Below are 19080 nucleotides of genomic sequence, written 5' to 3' on the forward strand. Positions count from 1 at the left end.
TTTTTTTAACTCTAGCTTTCTCCATTTAGGAGTTCCCTGAGGAAGAGGATAAATGTACGCACTCTCTCCTGGGAGCCAGTATAATACGGGTCCACAAATTCTCATCCAAAATTATGAAAGCCAAAAGCTCTGGAAATCAAAAATTTCATAAAATAGGTACAAAACCATTTGGCAAACAAAAAAATGAGGCTATTTGTATTTTTTATTTATCCTATTTACTTTCAATGTTGATGTTTAACTGCTAAAATATTAATGGGTTTGATTACTTGGTGCTGCCCCAGACCCCACTGGGAATATTAAGTAATATGTGGGATACGCGTCCCTACTGAATTTCATAATACATCTGGCTCTAAACCTTTAGCTATGGAATCAGGGACTTAGCAAAAAGAAAATAAAAAAGACTTTCAGTTCAGACAAACAGACCTGAATTTGAATCCCCTCTTTAGTAGCGTAGCCAATGGCTTAACAACTCTGAACATCAGTTTCCGCCTCTGTAGAGTAGAGGTAACCATCGTCAATACCTAATGGGATCAAATGAGACAAGTCACATAAGGAATTTGATACCTTCCCTGGTACTGCTCCTTGCACAATTAAGGGTCCTTTTCTTTCTCTCCCTCTCCATTGAAGCCAGGCACCGTACTATGAAAATCAAAACACAAAAAGTAGAGAAAATAAAAAATTCATTCCCAACAAAAGAAGACCATGAAAGCAGAGACCAAGAGGATACCTTATCAGAAATGACATCCCACTGTCATTGAGTATATTCTCAAATGTGGCTGCAAATGAAGACCAATAATAACAAAGATCAACTCTCATGCATATCTCCTTATGCTTCTCTTGGATTGATTTTTTTATGGCCTATTAACCGATTCTAGCAATTGGTACAATTATGTGGGTGGGTAGGTAATTTCCTTTTTCCATTGGTCCTGTCATCCTGGTAAGTGATTGGTTGTAAACAATGCCATTATTATTGACCACTTCAACTTCCAGAATCCCACACTTTGCTTTATTATTTGCTCCCCTTTTGAGATGGAGTCTTTACTTAAAGGCTTCACCACACTCCAATCAACTGCAAAGACCATAAAGCATTGAGATATTTTTTCTTTTTTTTTTTTTTTTTTTTTTTTTTTTTTTTTTTTTTTTTTTTCTTTTTAAAAATATATATATTTTTATTGATTTCAGAGAGGAAGGGAGAGGGACGGTTAGCAACATCCATAATGAGAATCACTGATCGGCTGCCTCCTGCACGCCCCCTACTGGGGATGGAGTACACAGCCTGAGCCTGTGCCCGTGGTCAGAATCGAACCCGGGACCCTTCAGTCCACAGGCCGATGCTGTATCCACTGAGGCAAACCAGCTAGGGCTCCTTTTCTGTTCTTGACAGAAACCAGTGAGGGATTTTACTTTAAAATGCACCCCCGCCCCCCATCTCCTCCATCCTAGGCCAGCTCTCATGGTCCCCGTGGGGTTCCACTCTCCAAGCCCCCACAGCAGCCTGTCTGCCCCTCTCCACCCGCAGTCAGTGCAAGGCCGTGCGGAGAAGGGCTCTCACCAGGGAAGCTCCAGAAATTAAAGTTTCTCTCTCAAACCGAAACAGGCGGCATGGGTTCTGGGCTTCCTCGTCATTGCACTAGACCTGCTTCCTATAGTGCCACTCCTTGGGGACACGCGTGCCGGCCCCCCCAGAACACACCCGCATTACAGGCGAGGACGAGAGCCAGAGCCGCAGCTTCAGGCACAGAGGGTCACAGAACAGGACTTGCCACAACGAGAGCTCGGTGCCACCGCAACGCTCTCCCTGTAACATCCCGTCCCCCCGGGAGCCCGGCCCGACCTGCACAGGCTGCCGGGGACAGTCCGGACAGTCCGGCCGCCGGAGAAGGGGCCTCCTTCTTAGGAACAAGCCCACGGGGAGCAGGCAGCTCCTCGGCAAAGGAGCGGGGGGGGGGGGGGGGGGGGGGGGGGGGGAGGCGGGGGGAGGGGCACGCAGAGGCGCGGGCTGCGGCCTGCGGCCTGACGCGGGGGCTCACACGAAGGATACAGGGGTTGCTGTCGTCTGGGCTGCAGCTGTCCAGGATCAGGGGGATGCCGTCCAGCTCGTTGACCTTGTCTTGGTTATCTTTATTCTTGTAACACATATTTCCGATCAGACGAATGAGATGAGACCTAAAGCCCTCAGCCATGTTTTTGACGTCCCCTTCCGCTCTTATGCAAGCAGAGGTATTGAAGATGTCCGTGGTGTCGTTGGCAGTTACATGAATCAACCGTAAAAGATCAATGGCTCTCTCCAGCAAGCCCGGGTACCCCTGCAGGTGGCTGAGCAGGTCGGTGTTGGCGGTCATCTCACACAGGACGTCAAGGAGCCTAATTGTAGCCAGGGCCTCGTCGTCATCATGCTGCCCGGCAGTCAGTTTCAGCACAACCCTGCACTGGTCCACGAAGGTGCTGGCGATGAGCTCGGCGTGGCCCAGGAGCGCCGTCGTGTCATCCTTGGTCAGAGGCTCCTCGCCCACCATCTTGGCTATTAGAACGTCCAAGAGTGTGACCCTTTCTTGATTGCTCATTTTGGCATACATAGCTCTCACCAATTCCGGACTTTTCAGAAAATGGTCTGTAATAATCAAGAACGGCCATTCTGATTCAGGCTGCTTTTGGTGAGTTTCTATGACATCAATCGCAATATTGAGGTTTTCTTCCAGTTCTTTCATTCTTTCAGAATTAAGGGATGTAAACAAAATCATTGAACAGTAGGCAACAATTTTTTTGTCTGGGTGATTTAAGCAGGACAAGAAGAGTTCCGGGAAAGCGTGCACCCACACGATAGCCTGGGAATCTTCATTCCGTGAGGCAATATTGCCTAAGAACTGCAGGCCACAGCGAAAAGCTGTCAGCAGGGCTTCCTGTTCTACTCGGAGTTCCCGAAAAAGAAGAATCAAATCAACAGCAATGCCGATTGTATCCAAGTTCCTGATGGAGTTCTGGTTCACGGAGCACTCGATGCAGGCGTTGCGGAGGCACCGGAAGCATTCTGTTATGAGCTGCAGACTCGAGGCCAGGTGCTCCACGCGGGACGGGTCTCTGCAGGCCAGCTCGACGGTGCGAGCGGATCTCTTCAAGATATCCAGGACTCTTTGGAAGATAGTCCTGGGTGCAGTTTCCCGGTTCCGCTGCTCCTTGAAAAGCGCCGTCAGCGCGCGGAGGGCCTCCAGGTCCGGGATGGGCGCGGGCACCATGATGCCAGACAGCCCGGCGGGCGGCGGCCTGGGCGCCGCCATCTTGCCGCTGCCGAGGCGGACGAGGACGAGCGGCGGCCGGGGAGGAGCGGCGGCCGGGAAGCCGGCGGGGAGGGGCGCCCGCACCTCAGGCCGCGCCGCCGCCTCGCGCCCTGCGGCCCCGCCTGAAGCGAGAGCGCGCGGCACGGCGACGCCGGATCGGCCGGCGGGAGGGCTGTGTGCGAGGGGAGGGGGCGGGCGGAAGTGCCGAGATATTTTTTCTTAATGTAAAATCTATGCACATGGAAAGCACAAAAACATATATATGGGTTTAATTAATTTTACTTAAACCTTGAAAGAAATTCATGAAGTAGTTGTATACAGAATTGTGACTTCTATTTAACAATATTTTTAATAACTTGAAGTTTCAAAAAAGAGTCTTTATGGTTTTATTTTTCTCAAATACAAAATATGATTGCCAGCTTCTATTAGTAATTCAAAAACCATATGAGGCATCCTCTGCAATACTCAGAAAGAACACTAAAATCCATTAGCCATGCCTTCTATCAGCATAGAATTGGGAAATGGCAGCCCATATACTTTAATTTTACATATTCCACTTCATATTTCCCAAAGGTTCTCTCCAGTCATCTACTCATCCATCCATCCATCCATCCATCCATCCATCCATCCATCCATTCATTCATGGAAAGCCTTTTCTCTGTCAAGTAGTGAACTAACCTGGGAGTTTGGGGGCAGGGTTTGAGCTTCAGTAATGGTGAGGACTGCCATACAAACACCACAAACTGAATGGCTTAAGCAATAGAAATGTATCCTCTCAGTCTGGAGGCCGTAAGTCTGAAACCAAGGTGGAGACAGGGCCACACTCCCTTGAAGCTTCCAGGAAAGAATCCATCCATGCTTCTTCCTAGCGTATAGTGGTGGCTGGAAATCCTTGACTTTCTGGGCTTGCAGCTGTATCCCTCCAATCTCTACCTCTGTTGTCACAGGGTCCTCTCCCTCTTTTCATAGGGACACCAGTCACTACATTAGAAACCACATTGATCCAATATAATCCTTAACCTGATGGTATCTGCAAAGACCCCATTTCCAAATAAGGTCACCTTCACAGGTACCAAGGGTTAGGATTTGAACATATCTTGTGAGGAGACACCATTTAACCCACAACACTTGCCATTGGTCCATTAAAGTTCTACAGTCACCTCAAGGTTTCAGGACTGCTATTCCTTCTCAGCTTCAGCCTCTTCACCCTTCAAAGCAAAACCACCACCTCCCACTCCAAGGACACATCTCCTTAATGGAACTCTTTTAGAGACACACACAGTTTGGTAAGAACTTCATCAATCTCTCTGCCACTGTCTCTGCTCTATTCAAACCCTCTCCTGCATCATTAATGTGTGGATTCACACATGTCCCACCTGATTCCTGACCACAGAGAATGGTATTCAGAGACACACACAGGGGATTAATTTTCTCTTCTCTTGACTCTTTATTACTGCCCATAATGGCTTTTGTCCTGATGGCTTCATTTATTTACCTTTCTTTGGAAAGAGATTTGTTAGCAGAGGATCCCAACTCTTTTCATTGGTGCTCACGAAATCCAGCAGAGCTCTCTGGAACCCCAGCTCACCATATATTTGTTTTAGGAATATCAGTCTAAGTACTTCATATATCCCGAGTTGTGCTATGTAGACCTCTTCTTAACAGCCCTCTTCAATTTCAATAAAGAGATGGGTATTCGTTGCTGAAAGACTAACCTCCATTCTTCAGGTTTGACCTGAGAGACAAATGACGCTACAAACCCAGGTTGTGGGAGCCCCTGTGTTAATGAACATGAGACCCTCTACATTGTGAGAAACTAGTATTTAAAGACCACGTTTTGACCCTTATTTCTACCTGTCTGTTGTCCTATTCTGCTCTGAAACATGGGTAAAATAAAAAATCATCTACACGTTAACTTGTTCACAATCATGATCAAACCATATGGCCCCACAAGAAGGGACTCAGCAATTCTTTTTTTTTCCAATCTTCATCTGAGAATACGTTTTCATTGATTTTGAGAGAAAGAGAGAGAGAGACATGAATTGCTTGCCCCTTGTACACATCTCAACCAGGGATTGAACCTGTAACCCTTTGGCATACAAGACAACACTCCATCCAACTGAACCACCCAGCCAGTGCTCAGCAATTTTTTAATCAGCCCTCATGATATAGAGAAAGAGTGTGTGTGTAAGTGTGTGTTTATATTCATACACACATTGACTGATATCCTGAAATAAATTCATTACAGCCCATTTTTATTGCTAAAAACAGGTACTATTAGCTTAAGTAGGCTTCCTTGACTTAATTTATATATCAATACCAAAAAAAACCTCTGACCTGAAAGCAAGATGTATACCTGTAGAACTTATTTTATTTTTATTCACAGGCACACATGATTTATTACAGGTTGATGTTTAAGAGATGGCCTTGTCAACCGTAATCCTAATTAAATTGCTCAGCACACTTTCTTGGTACAGAGTCCAGGGTCTGTCTTAACCCATGACATCACACTGCTTTTCATGAATGCTAAAAGATTTCTGAGTCTATAGAGCCAGATGCTGCCTGATGACTACACTTCTTCTCCAGAAATACGGGGGAGGAAAAGCTAACAGGTGTTTGTGCAAATCAAATCATCTCTTCAAAACATACTTATGAGGCAGGAATTTCCTCCCCATTTTAGAAACCAGGAAACTGAGCTTTTGAGAGATGGAAGTACGTGACCCAACGCCACGTGGCTGGTTCATATATGGCAGAGCCAGGAAATAAAATCTAGAGGTTGACCTGCCTCTAGAGTTCATTCATTGTCACCTCATCTAACCCAGCTTCATATGGGTTTGTATGACACAGCACCAGAGTGTTCAAGCACCAGGGGTTATTTTTCCTCAGAGACAACTACACGTTTTCCTCCTGCCAACTTTCGACCCCTACATCTCTCTCCCAGGAAAAATAGTTATGAAGAGACAATGCCCAGTATTGAGTTCATGTGGAATACTCACAGTTAACAATGAACATTTTAGGTACATCTCTCACAAAAACATAGATTCCCAGGACTGTCCCCAGGCAATGCAACCTTTACAAGAGTGTCCCAGACACACTATTGGGCTTCACAGTGTGCACCACTCTGTGTTGTATAATGAGCCACCCAGGTCCAGATTTCAAGAAAATAAATCCTAATTTCAGGAGCTCTGTGACATACAGGCCACATCATGTGGCCCAAGGCCTCCTATATCGTTTGCCTGCTATATACAACTCAAGTTCACTCACTTTGTCAAGATAAGTCATTCCTTTCAAAGAAACTGCAATAATTATTTTTTTAAATGGGGAACCATTTTTTTTTTTTCATGACTCCTTATCCAACCAGGGAAGTCTATTTTAAACAGCCACTCAAAAGGTATTAATAATAAAGGTCAACAAATGTGCTTTCTCTGACTTTATGATCTGAAAAGCTCCCAGTTAATGGCAGTCACCAATTTTTAGCCTTTCTTTCTTGTTGACAGTGAAACTGACCATAAAGGGCTAAGCCTGGCCTGTCTGATTTATTATTACCATTGTGTACTGACAATTACTCATAGGCACTGCAAATGCTGAAACATTACATGAATGGAGCACTATACTAAATTATAGATGGCCAGTAAGGAGAAGCGTAATATACAAGGTCCCATCAGCACTACGTAGAGAGCAGCCCTTCATATAGAAGTCTCTGTTTTAATGAGCACCAAAGGCCCATCCACATTAAGCATAGGAACTCGAGAAAAATAAATCAGAGGACTACAATTTATGATCTAAAAAGGGTGCATCAAGTTTGGGAAGAGACTAATTGCTGAGTTAAGGAAGCAAAGCAGTTCAGCATGTTAATAGCACAAAATACCACATAGTACCTATCCAAGCACCCTCAAGTCTTTATATTCATCTAAAAGCCCAATATCAATAGAATATAAATATACATATAAAAGGAACCAGTAAGCTAAGGAGTAGTGTCTTGGGTGGATTCCCTAAAGCGCAAGACTAAATTATCTCTAACCTGGGGTGGAATGAGGGAGGGGTGAGGGTGGGACAATCAGGAAGGCAATTCTGGGACCTCTTTGCACTGAGTGTATAAATCATTAAAGAGCAGACAAATGATTTAACACAAATACAAACAAGAATTCCCAGAGAATTAAATTTCCCTTCCCACAAATGAGTCAGAATGAAAGTGAGTTGGCCACACCATCATTTCATCAAATGCCAGGAAATATAATATCAGTACAAAATACACCACGTAGGAATGGATATGACTGTGTTTAAAACCACCCATGCCTCATGAAGTTCCTCCATCCATGCAGGATCTTTCCCAACAGACTCATGCAGTCAGTTCTTCTCTAACTCCACATGGGCTCCCCAAAAGCCAGCCCCATGACCTGGGCTCACTCTGAGACAGTTTAAACCATATTAGAGCAAGCCTGGCTGGCATGGCTAAGTGGTTGAGCATCGACCTATGAACCAGGAGATCATGGTTTGATTCCTGGTCAGGGCATGCCTGGGTTGGGAGCTCAATCCCCAGTGGGGGGCATGTAGGAGACAGCTGATCAATGATTCTCTCTCATCATTGATGTTTCTATCTACATCTCCCTTCCTCTCTGAAGTCAATAAAAAATTTATTTTTTAAAAGTATGCTCTGTAGCAAATAGGAAAACAAAAGTTGCCCAATTCACAAATAATAATTGATTTTTCCCTCTAGATCAGAAAGCTCTTCACCTGACTCTAGAATTTTTAATGTAGACAAACTATTTTTAATTGATTTTAGAGAGAGGAAGGGGGGGAGAGAGAGAGAGAGAGAAACATTGATGAGAGAAACATCAATAGGTTGCCTCCCACTGGGAATTGAACAGCAACTTGGGTATGTGCCCTGATCAGGAATCAAACCTGCCACCTTTCAGTGTACAGGATGACATTTCAACCAACCAAACCACACTGACCAGAGCTGACCTATTTTCCACTGTTTCCCTGTGTCTTGCATCCCTCACAGCCAGCACTGTGATGGCATGTAACAGAGACCCCAAAACATCTGTTGGATATTTAGTTGCACACATGTGCATGAATAAAAGGCTGCCATGCAACCTGCCATCTTTGCAATACTTATTCCTCATGGAAAGACTCAGCTGACTTCCAGGGTGACTCCCTAGGTTTAGGAGGGTGGGGGACAGAGGGTGGGGGATGCCTGCCTCTTTGTGATCCCAGCAGTCCCAATGGCAATGCACCTGAATATTGGGTACCTACAAAAACCTCAATATGCCATCTCACTGATGAGCACTTTTGTATGCAACTGGTTCCTTTAAGAGACATTTATGTACGCAATTGAACCAATTGTAGCAGCAGAACACAGGCTGACCTTAGGTCAGTGGGTACTGGGCAGTGTGCAGCAATCTGCTGCTTCACGGTACCAGCCGGGAAAAGCAGCAAATGGTCCTGCAAAGCCACCAGGACTGTTCTGCCCTGGGGCTGTGACAGGGAACTGTGACGAGAAGGAGGGGCATGGAGTCACCTCCTTTATGCCAAGCATGCCACTGGGTGTTGTGCATGCATCATCTCATTAGAAATTGGTGTTGTCATCCGCACATTAGAAGTGAGAAAATGGAGGCTTTGAAAGGGCAGATAGGTAGTTGACTCAAGTTTATTCAACTCAAAAGGAGCAGAGCTGAGAGGTAAACTCAGGTTTGTTTGAAGCCAAACCCATGTTCTCTGCACACTCTACTCAAAAGGGCCACAGAGTCCATATACAGTTCTGTTCTTGCTCTTTGAGGGCAGCACTTGCTCCCATTCCAATGACACCCTGTTGATCACTGAGTGTCTAGTAAAATAGTTGCCATGGAAGGCACCAGAGACCATGGTTGTGAGACTCCCTTCAACGTGCACATTTGCTCCATCACCTTCTCGCTTCCTTAATCTCTTGGTTTTTCCTCTAACTTTCAGCCCCTTCTGCCTGTATCGTGGGCTGGCAATGACAGTCCTGTGACCCTCAAAGCTACACCAGGTGCCAAGCCCTGGCACTAAACAGTTTAATTTAATTAGGTCCTAGGGAGGCCAAGTTCACTGCTGACATCATTTCTCAGAATCTAGCTGTGATGCCTCAGGACATGGTGTGAGGGTCCAGATCCAGGAACCGATCAGCCCACTAATTAGCCAGGAATGGGGGACTGGGGGAGCAGGACCCCCAAAGGTGCTGTCTTTCTGGAGAGTCCTGTGTGCTATCTGCATATAGAGCAGTAGAAATTGGATAGAGCAGGCAGCACAGGTAGTTCTACGGAAGAGAAAAGGTGTCCTAATGATGCAAACAGGGGACAATGGTGGGAAATTAGATAGCAGACAGTGCTTAGAGACCAACCAGGAGTCAGGCTTGGGAATGTCTGTCATCAGGCAACAGGGACCCATCCATTGGCCTGATGGTGAAAGCCAAGACCTCAGATGCTAGAGGGCTTGGCAGAAGCAAGTGGGAAAACCCAGGTGTGAAAGGGCTGGAAGCTGAGCAAGTTATTAAAACCTGGACTTGGGTGAGAGGTGCAGGTAGGAAAACCAGGGGCAGGATGGAGACCACGTCTAGGGGTAGAGGCTGTGAGGTTTTTCCCTCACATCAATTGATTCTCTAATTCTCCAATACCAACTGTCATCCTAGGATTCAACTCAATTCTGACACTACCTAGAGTCAGTGTCAGACTCCACAAAGTAAGGGCTCAGTCCCACAAGACTGCACTCGCTTCAGAAACCAGCTGCAAGTATCAGGTCCCTGGTCACTCACACTCTGTCCCATGTGACTTCAAAGTCAAGGGCTCCCTACTCCCATCCCCCTCAGATTTGATAATTGGCTAGAATGACTCATAGAACTCAGGGAAATGCTGTAGCCACTATTATAGTTGAGAAAGAAAGAAAGAAAGAAAGAAAGAAAGAAAGAAAGAAAGAAAGAAAGAAAGAAAGAAAGAAAGGAAGGAAGGAAGGAAGGAAGGAAGGAAGGAAGGAAGGAAGGAAGGAAGGAAGGAAGGAAGGAAGGAAGGAAGGAAGAAAGAAAGAGAGAGGAAGGGAGGGAGGGAGGAAGGAAGGGAGAGGCCAAAGTGGAGTCACTTTGGCTAAGCCATTTCACCAAACCCAAAATTGATAACGAACCTATTGGAGTTTCAGCCTCTCCCAGGAGTGGAATTTTAAACCAACTAGTCTGAAATTTCCTGATCAATACTAAAGAGGTAATCTGCATGATAAAACCCCTGCCATTTCCTTCCCCCAAAATCACCTGGCCTTAAAATAATCTTTCATTTTCTTTTGCTAAAATCTCCTCCACCACACCCTTCTGCCCATAAAAAAAAACTCTCATTTTGGACAACACTTCCAGCTACTAGATGGAATGTTTCCCTGTTTCCTGATGAATTGCTTAATAAAGACAATTCACCTTCAAATTGACTCAGTTGAATTTTGTTATTTAACACAGTTTATTATAAAAGATACAGCCCTGGCCTTGTGGCTCAATTGGTTGAGTGTCATCTCATGCACATAAAGGTCGCCAGTTCGATTACTGGTCAGGGCACATACCCAGGTTGTGGGTTCAATCCCCAGTCAGGGTGTGTATACGAGGGAACCCATCAATATTTCTCTCTCACACTGATATTTCTCTCCCCACCCCCCTTCCTCCATCTCTAAAATAAATAGAAACATACTCTGAAAAAAAAAAAGATACAAACGAACAGCCAAATGGAGAGGAACATAGAGCAAGGTCCAGTAGAGTCTGGAGCCCAGGAGCCTCTGCCCCGGTGGAGTTGGAGTGGCCACCCTTCCAGCACATGAGTATGTTTGCCAACTTGGAATCTCCCAAAACCTCTTCATTTAGCGTTTTTTTAGAGGTTTCATTACACTGGCATGATTACAGAGGTTTGGAGGTGGGACTGAAAGTTCCAGGCTTCTAACTAACCATGGCTGGCATCTCTGGCAAACAGCCCCCATCCTGAGGCTAGCTAGCAGCGCCTTGACGTAGAGCCACATCTTTAGCACACCAAAGACACTCTTGTCACTCAGGAGATTCCCAAGGTGTCAGGTGCAGTGTCAGTAACTGGGGACCAAGACCAAATGTTTCTTATTCTACCACAAAAGTAAGTGTTTAGCTATCAGAATTCAGGTCAGAGCCACACGGGTGCCAAGGATGACCTGCAGCTGTCTCCTCCGCATGCGGCAAGGCCTCAGAAAGCCCTCCAGCCGAGAGTCAGGACCAGCTCTAGAGACAAGGAGAGAGGTGAGCCTATAAATGTGAGACCAGAGGATGTGAAAAGATGCAGGCACTTGAGCAGTGATGAGAAACCAAGAAGAGGTACCTGGAAGAGCCTTTGGCTACTCACATTGCTTCTGAGCTCTTGCAAAGTCTTGAAGGTCACCACGGCTTCTCTGCTTCCCCCAGAAACTTCTTAAAAATCAACTTTAAAAAAAGTTTAGCCCAGCCTATGTGGCTCAGAGATTGAGCATCGACCCAGGAACCAAGAGGTCACCAGTTGGATTCCCAGTCAGGGCACGTGCCTGAGTTGTGGGCTTGATTCCCAGTAGTGGGTGTGCACGGGGCAGTGATTGATGATGTTTCTCATCAATGTTTCTACCTCTCTATCCTTCTCTCTTCCTTTCTCTCAAACAAAAAAATCTATAAAAACATTTTTTTAAAAGTTTAACTGATAGAAACAAAATAGAATGATGGCTGCCAGTGGCTGGGGGTTTGGGGAAATGGGGAGAGGTTGGTAAAATGGTGCAAACTTTCAGCTATAAAGCATAAGTCTGACTAATGTGTAATATGGGACTATAGTCTTTCAAAGGAGTATATAGTCGAAGTTTAAAGTAACTATAGATATATATATTCCATCTCTCACATCCCTCTCTGTGTTAGGACTCCCACTGAGAAGTTTTGTGTGGAAGGTCAAGGGGCAGAAAGCCATTCCCTGCTTGGGGTGGAGGCGAACAAGTCAGAAAACTGTGAGAACTTGATCTTTGGACTTCGAGTGGCCGGAAAAAAATAAAACCAGCACTCAGGCTCCATATGTTAAAAACTACAGAGTCTTATTTATTAACATTTCTTTGTGTCTCATAATATCAAAGTGACTAATACAAATTACATGGACATGAAAGGGGAGAACCTTTCCACTTTGGTAGTGTTTCTGCTGTAGGAAAGGTTACAGCTTTCCTCCTTGAGGATAGATTCAGTTTACCAAGCGCTCAGCATTCTACACCATCAGCCCTTTGCATCCTGAACATTCTTTTTGCTTATTACAGAAAACCAGAGCTTGCTGGACCACTGCTGTGGTGAGAATGCCCTGAGAACTTCCTGGCAATGGCATCAGCACTCATAGATAAACAAGTCCATCACTTGTGCATATGTTGATTCTCATTTTTCAAAAAGTCAATTGAAAAAATGGTTTTAAAAACAGAAAGAGAGAACCAAGATGGCGGCATAGGTTAATGCCGGAGTTTGCTGCTTTGAACAACTACTTCAAAAGTGAAACTAAAAGACGGAACGGACATCACCCAGAACCACAGGAACGCTGGCTGAGTGGAAGTCCTACAACTAGGAGGAAAGAGAAACGCATACGGACACTCAGAGGAGGCGCAGTGCTGAAGTCAAATTCTGAGGTGCGGAGTGCGCAGAGCGGGCTGGCGGCGGAGGGCGCGCTTGGCGTTTTCAATCGGAAGGGAGTCGCAGACTCTGAGCTCCAGATATGGGCGAGTCTTTAGGGACCCAGACTCAAACGGGAGAAGCGGGACTGTCTGGCTTCGGTCAGAGCGAGTGCAGCTTTCTCTCTGAGGTGTGCAGCGGGTGCTGGGACTCAGAGAGGCAGAGCCCCTGGGGACAGGACTGAGAGCCGCCATAACTGCTCTCTCCGGCCCACCCTGTTGATCCTGTGCGACCCGCCCCGCCCAAGCCCTGCACAGAGGCATTTGCCGGATAGCCTCAGGCAAAGGCTAGATTAGCACCTCCCTAGAGGACAGAAGTTCTCTCACTGCAGACACAGCTGATTCTCATAGCCACTTGGCCTGGAGGTCAAACCCTCCCTGGTATTAGCTACAACAATCAAGGTTTAACTATAAGACTGCGCACAAAGACCACTAGGGGGTGCACCAAGGAAGCATAACAAAATGCGGAGACAAAGAAACAGGACGAAATTGTCAATGGAAGATATAGAGTTCAGAACCACACTCTTAAGGTCTCTCAAGAACTGTTTAGAAGCCGCCGATAAACTTAATGAGATCTACAAGAAAACTAATGAACCCTCGATGTTATATTGGGGAACCAACTAGAAATTAAGCATACACGGACTGAAATAACGAATATTATACAGACTCCCGACAGCAGACCAGAGGAGCGCAAGAATCAAGTCAATGATTTGAAATGCGAGGAAGCAAAAAACACCCAACCGGAAAAGCAAAATGAAAAAAGAATCCAAAAATGCGAGGATAGTGTAAGGAGCCTCTGGGACAGCTTCAAGCGTATCAACATCAGAATTATAGGGGTGCCAGAAGATGAGAGAGAGCAAGATATTGAAAACCTATTTGAAGAAATAATGACAGAAAACTTCCCCCACCTGGTGAAAGAAATGGACTTACAGGTCCAAGAAGTGCGGAGAACCCCAAACAAAAGGAATCCAAAGAGGACCACACCAAGACACATCATAATTAAAATGCCAAGAGCAAAAGATAAAGAGAGAATCTTAAAAACAGCAAGAGAAAGAAACTCAGTTACCTACAAGGGAATACCCATACGACTGTCAGCTGATTTCTCAACAGAAACTTTGCAGGCCAGAAGGGAGTGGCAAGAAATAGTCAAAGTGATGAATACCAAGAAACTACAACCAAGATTACTTTATCCAGCAAAGCTATCATTCAGAATTGAAGGTCAGATAAAGAGCTTCACAGATAAGGAAAAGCTAAAGGAGTTCATCACCACCAAACCAGGATCATATGAAATGCTGAAAGGTATCCTTTAAGAAGAGGAAGAGGAAGAAAAAGGTAAAGATACAAATTATGAACAACAAATATGCATCTATCAACAAGTGAATCTAAGAATTAAGTGAATAAATAATCTGATGAACAGAATGAACTGGTGATTATAATAGAATCAGGGACATAGAAAGGGAATGGACTGACTATTCTTGGGGGGGAAAGGGGTGTGGGAGATGCGGGAAGAGACTGGACAAAAATCGTGCATCTATGGATGAGGACAGTGGGTGGGGAGTGAGGGCGGAGGGTGGGGCGGGAACTGGGAGGAGGGGAGTTATGGGGGGGGGGGAGAGGAACAAATGTAATAATCTGAACAATAAAGATTTAATTAAAAAAAAAAAAAAACAGAAAGATGTGTCCTTGCGGTTTTTTTTCTTCTCACAAAAGACTCCCTGGGATTTTTAAGAGGCTATTATTACTATACTAGAGGCCCCAGTACACGAATTTGTGCACAGGTGGAGTCCCTCCCGGCCGATCAGGGCTGTCTGGCCCAGTCCCAATCAGACGGCTGGGGGAGGCAACACAGGAGGTTGGCTGGCCGCGGGAGGTTGTCTGTGGGAGCGCACTGACCACCAGGGGGCACCTCCTGCATTGAGTTGCCCCTAGTGGTCAGTGTGCATCATAACTACCAGTCAGTTTCCTGGTCATCTGGTCACAATGGTCATTTAGCCTTTTATATACAGGCAGTCCTCAGGTTACATCGGACTTGACATACATAGTTTTTCGTGGTTACGTCACCATCTCCCATTTATTTATAAAAAAAAGTTCTGTCATTTTGACGTATGTTACATATGTGCTTTATGTTTTTTATTATTTACTTACAAGTAAAGGTCAGGAATTGTTATCTTTTTTTAATTTTTTTTACTGTTTCACTTCATTAATGCTGTGTATGTGCTCCATATGAGTGACGTAGGTGCTTATGTAGGTGGGTTCTGACTTACAGTGAAAATCACATTACATCACGCCATAGGAACGGATCTCCGATGTAACCCGAGGACCTACTGTATAGAGATTGTTAGTCAAGTCTCCAGAGATCCACCACTTACTTCAGCTCAGGTCATGTGATTTTCCATAACCAATCCCAATTCTGAGGTTGTTTAAAGACAGAATAAGAGGCTTTGATGATCATTATTGTGAATATTTGACCAAGGTGACTTTTCCCATTGAACATAATTTTTAGTGGATGGATTTCCCAGGAAAGGATATATGTAAGACACTGAAAACAAAATTTGTTCTTTATTCAGTGTTGCCTTTGACCATTCAAAGAAAGATGTTCTTTCTACCAGAGCAAAGACAAAATGTGATTGGGAGGAACTGAGTCTTGAGTACTACAACAGTGCTACAGAGTGCACATCCACAAATTATAATGGGTCTGGGACAAGAAATACGAGACAGTAGCTAAAAACTTTGATCACAATTTGATGTTGACACAACATGAAATCATATGATCAGCAGCTTGCCTTGTTGAACAAGGCTGAGGCCAGCTTGCATACCATCTCTCTCATGGGAAGAGTTACGTGGTGTGAGGCACACAGTGGCATGGCATCTATGATGAATTGGAAATTTTAAAAATAATTATAATAAAATAAAATTTTTAAAAAGAACCAGTCTTTCACCACAGATGAGCAGCTCTGGCCTACAAACTTGTTGGTTAGGTGTCCACACTCTCATCCAGTCTGGGGCTTCCAGACTTTCAAAATACCTGAGTCAAGCTTTCAGAGAAGTTCAAAAGCAAAACAAAAAAGATTTGGTGAAACATTTATTTCCAGGGAAACTGAGAAGCTGGAAATTTTAAAACTAAAAGAGTGAAAAGTGTTGCCCTCGTGTTCTCTTTATTTATGTAATTGTTAGGGAATCTAGACACACTGTATGTATTTTTTGTATTACTCTCTATGTAAGATAAGGTAAAATAAAGTACGTGCATGACAAAACAATGCATTCCCAAAGGAACTCTTTGGCGGCCTTGGTTATAACAGTGCAAGACTGGAAAGAACCTAAATGTCATCAATAAGGGCTAGTTAAATCAACTATGACAACGTCATGCAATTATGACACATCCAGAAATGGCAAGATTTCCAAGGCATGTTATTAAGTTTTTTAAAAATCAGAATGAAAACCAGCATATATGGTATGATACTTTTTGTATATAGGTGAGAACAAACACATATGCCCATGATGAAATGCATGGGTTACATTGGGAAGGAGAGTGTAGCCTCCAGGGAGGTGAACTGGGTCCCTGGTGGATAAGGAGAGGAAAACTATCTTACTTTTTATCTTTGCCCTTTTGTATCATTATAATTTTGTACTATGTGGAAGTGATCTCTATCCCCAACATCATATTGAAAATAATAATTAAAAATATCAAAAACAAAAATGAGAAATAAATTATTCATGGTCACCCATGCCCATAAGTTGAAATGACATCTGCCCTTAAGTCTCCATCCCAGGGTCTGGCACGGTGCCCTCCATTCAATATTTGTTAAATTGTTGAACTAAAAGTAATAGCTCATACAGAATTTAACAACAGACACAAAAAGGGTCATTTAATATTTAACACTTAAAGTTGATATGTTTTCAAAGAACTAAATCATTTTAGTCAAAATGAACAAACTGCATTATGGATGCAGTTTAAACCTCAAAAGCTGCTGAGGCACTCTGGCATCCACTTTACAATCAGAAGCTGCCTACAACGGAATAAGTCACCCTGATGGATTTAATCAATAAATTAAGAAAATTGTGCATTTACAATTACTTTGTAATTTGACTAGCAAACATTGGAATTTGATGTTATCCATGGGCTTCTCTTCAATCTTTCATTAATTTGATATAATTCCACAGACTCCGTGAAGCTGTGCCATGTTTGTTCAGATTAAATCTGGGAAAATAACATTGTTTTGGATGAAAATGAAGGTAAGAGTAAGAAATAAAGAATATAGTAGGAAGTCAGTATTAGGAGCTCCCTGAGGGAAGTTCAGGAATATGGTTTTTAGAATCTAAGGCCAAAAAAATTAACATTGAAACTATTACAGGCAACAAAATAAATATTAGCCTGGGCTTATTTCTCTATTTTTTTTCTCCTGGTACATAGCTTTGCACATTTAGTTACACAATAATCAATCATGATCTTATGATATATGTTTGTTCTCTGTTAATTCTATCCCATCTTTTCACATCCCTCAAACAAATTTGCATCCTCATTAGATAGTCTCAACATTATCCGAAGATGCTTAATTTTTCTCCCAACAAATTTGCTTATTTATCCATTCGTTCCATTTAGGGAAAGAGTGAAAGTGTTCAGCAAGTCTTTATGCAATTCCCCAACCACCCTACCCAATTCACATGTGTTGCTACAAGTCATTCTAGTCCCTTAATGAGAAAATAACATTAGGTCCCTCTGAAAAGAATGAAGTGAGAGATTGTTTTGAATTAAAAATTGCTCCCCATCACATAAAGGTGCAGCGTGATTGGCCGGAGGGACAACTTCCTGTTACATCAAGACTGGTAACTAGAGTCCAGAAGCAAGGTCCTTCCTCCCAGCAGTCAGGGAGAGATGCTCACTCTCAGTCTAGGAAGTAATGAGCCAAATGGAGAGGAAAGATACACCCCAAAGGAGGAGAGCCAGATGGCCAGATGGTCAAGCTGGGAAGAGAATGAGTTGTTCTGTATAATGTGGTAAAATTCAAAGTCCTTCTCATCCAAGGCCAAGGAAACCAGTCAAGCCTCTCTGGCTGAGGGGGTCTGCATGAATTGATTAAAAGCTTCACCACTTGAAGCTGTACCATGAAGAGAACAGAGAAGTTATGCTTAAGGAGCAAGTCAGAGTCCCAAGGGCAAGAGAACTTTTCCCTGGTGATGATCAGAGCAGGAAGTGGAGCATCTGAAGCAAACAAAGGAAATCAAGGCACCATGGCAGACACATCCTGGCCAGGAGAAGTAACAACAGCACAGCAGAGGGGAGGGATGAGATGAGGTGGCCAAGAGGAGTGTGTGTGAGCACACAGGAGATGCCCCTGTAGGTTCCCTAAATAATACAGAAGGCATTTGGGGGGCTGGGTTTCAGCAAGTTAGCTGGTGGGGGATAAACTAGACCAGTGTTTCTCGAACAATCTGTGTAGAATAATGGGATTCTTAAATATCCAAATTGCTGTGAGCTCAGAGTTTTATAAAGACACTAGAGGCCTGATGCACAAAATTTGTGCAAGAGTAGGCCTTCCTTCCCCTGGCTGCTGGCACCAGCTTCCCTCTGGCACCCAGGACCCAGGCTTCCCTTGCAGCCCTAGCTTCATCCAGAAGGATGTCCGGAAGGACATTCGGTCTAATTAGCATATTATGCTTTTATTGTTATAGATACTATAAAAACAAATTATCCAAAAAATAACACTAAAAAATGCACAAGACCAACAATTTATCACTAGGTTCAACAGATATAAAACTGCTCTGTCAAATTACCAAAGTTAAACACTCGCCATTTCAGTACTTATGTCATCGGCACTGGTAACAAACAACTAGCCAACTGGCACGTATCCATGGACTACACTCAGGGTAGTGCCAAGCTAGACAGTTGTCAGCCTTTGTTTGATAATATAAAAATAATAACTACCAGCTTTGGAACATCTACTGTGTTCCAAGCTCTACAGTCAGTACTTCGCATTTGTTATCTTTATTCTTTCAGAGTAATTACTCCCATTTTAAAGAAAAGGGAACAAAAAACAGTGAAGCTAGAGACTTGCTCTAGAGTCCATAGCTGGAGTCAGTGATGAGGTGGGCTTTCCTTTTATTGATGGCCTGCTCCACAGGGCGTGGCTCAAGATGGGTA

General features: G+C 44.0%; 1 protein-coding gene across 1 annotated transcript; it reads right to left on the reverse strand.

The window, feature by feature from the left end:
- Window positions 1-1698: 1698 nt before the first annotated feature.
- On the reverse strand, window positions 1699-3464 carry LOC118667718 (ataxin-10-like). The gene is made up of 2 exons (XM_036331494.1): window positions 1987-3464; window positions 1699-1729 (listed from the first exon to the last, which is right to left on the reverse strand). Exons 1-2 carry the CDS (start codon window positions 3273-3275, stop codon window positions 1699-1701), a joined length of 1320 nt encoding a protein of 439 aa, XP_036187387.1. The 5' UTR covers window positions 3276-3464.
- Between the last annotated feature and the right edge of the window lie 15616 nt (window positions 3465-19080).

The sequence above is a fragment of the Myotis myotis genome, unplaced genomic scaffold (genome assembly GCF_014108235.1).
Source record: "Myotis myotis isolate mMyoMyo1 unplaced genomic scaffold, mMyoMyo1.p scaffold_m19_p_12, whole genome shotgun sequence".
NCBI lineage: Eukaryota > Metazoa > Chordata > Mammalia > Chiroptera > Vespertilionidae > Myotis > Myotis myotis.

Coding starts and splice junctions, on each gene's coding strand:
- LOC118667718 (XM_036331494.1), bottom strand. CDS start 3,275: ATGGCGGCGCCCAGGCCGCCGCCCGCCGGGCTGTCTGGCATCATGGTG. Junction 1,730..1,986: donor GCCGCAGCCCGCGCCTCTGC/GTGCCCCTCCCC, acceptor CTGTGCCTGAAG/CTGCGGCTCTGGCTCTCGTC.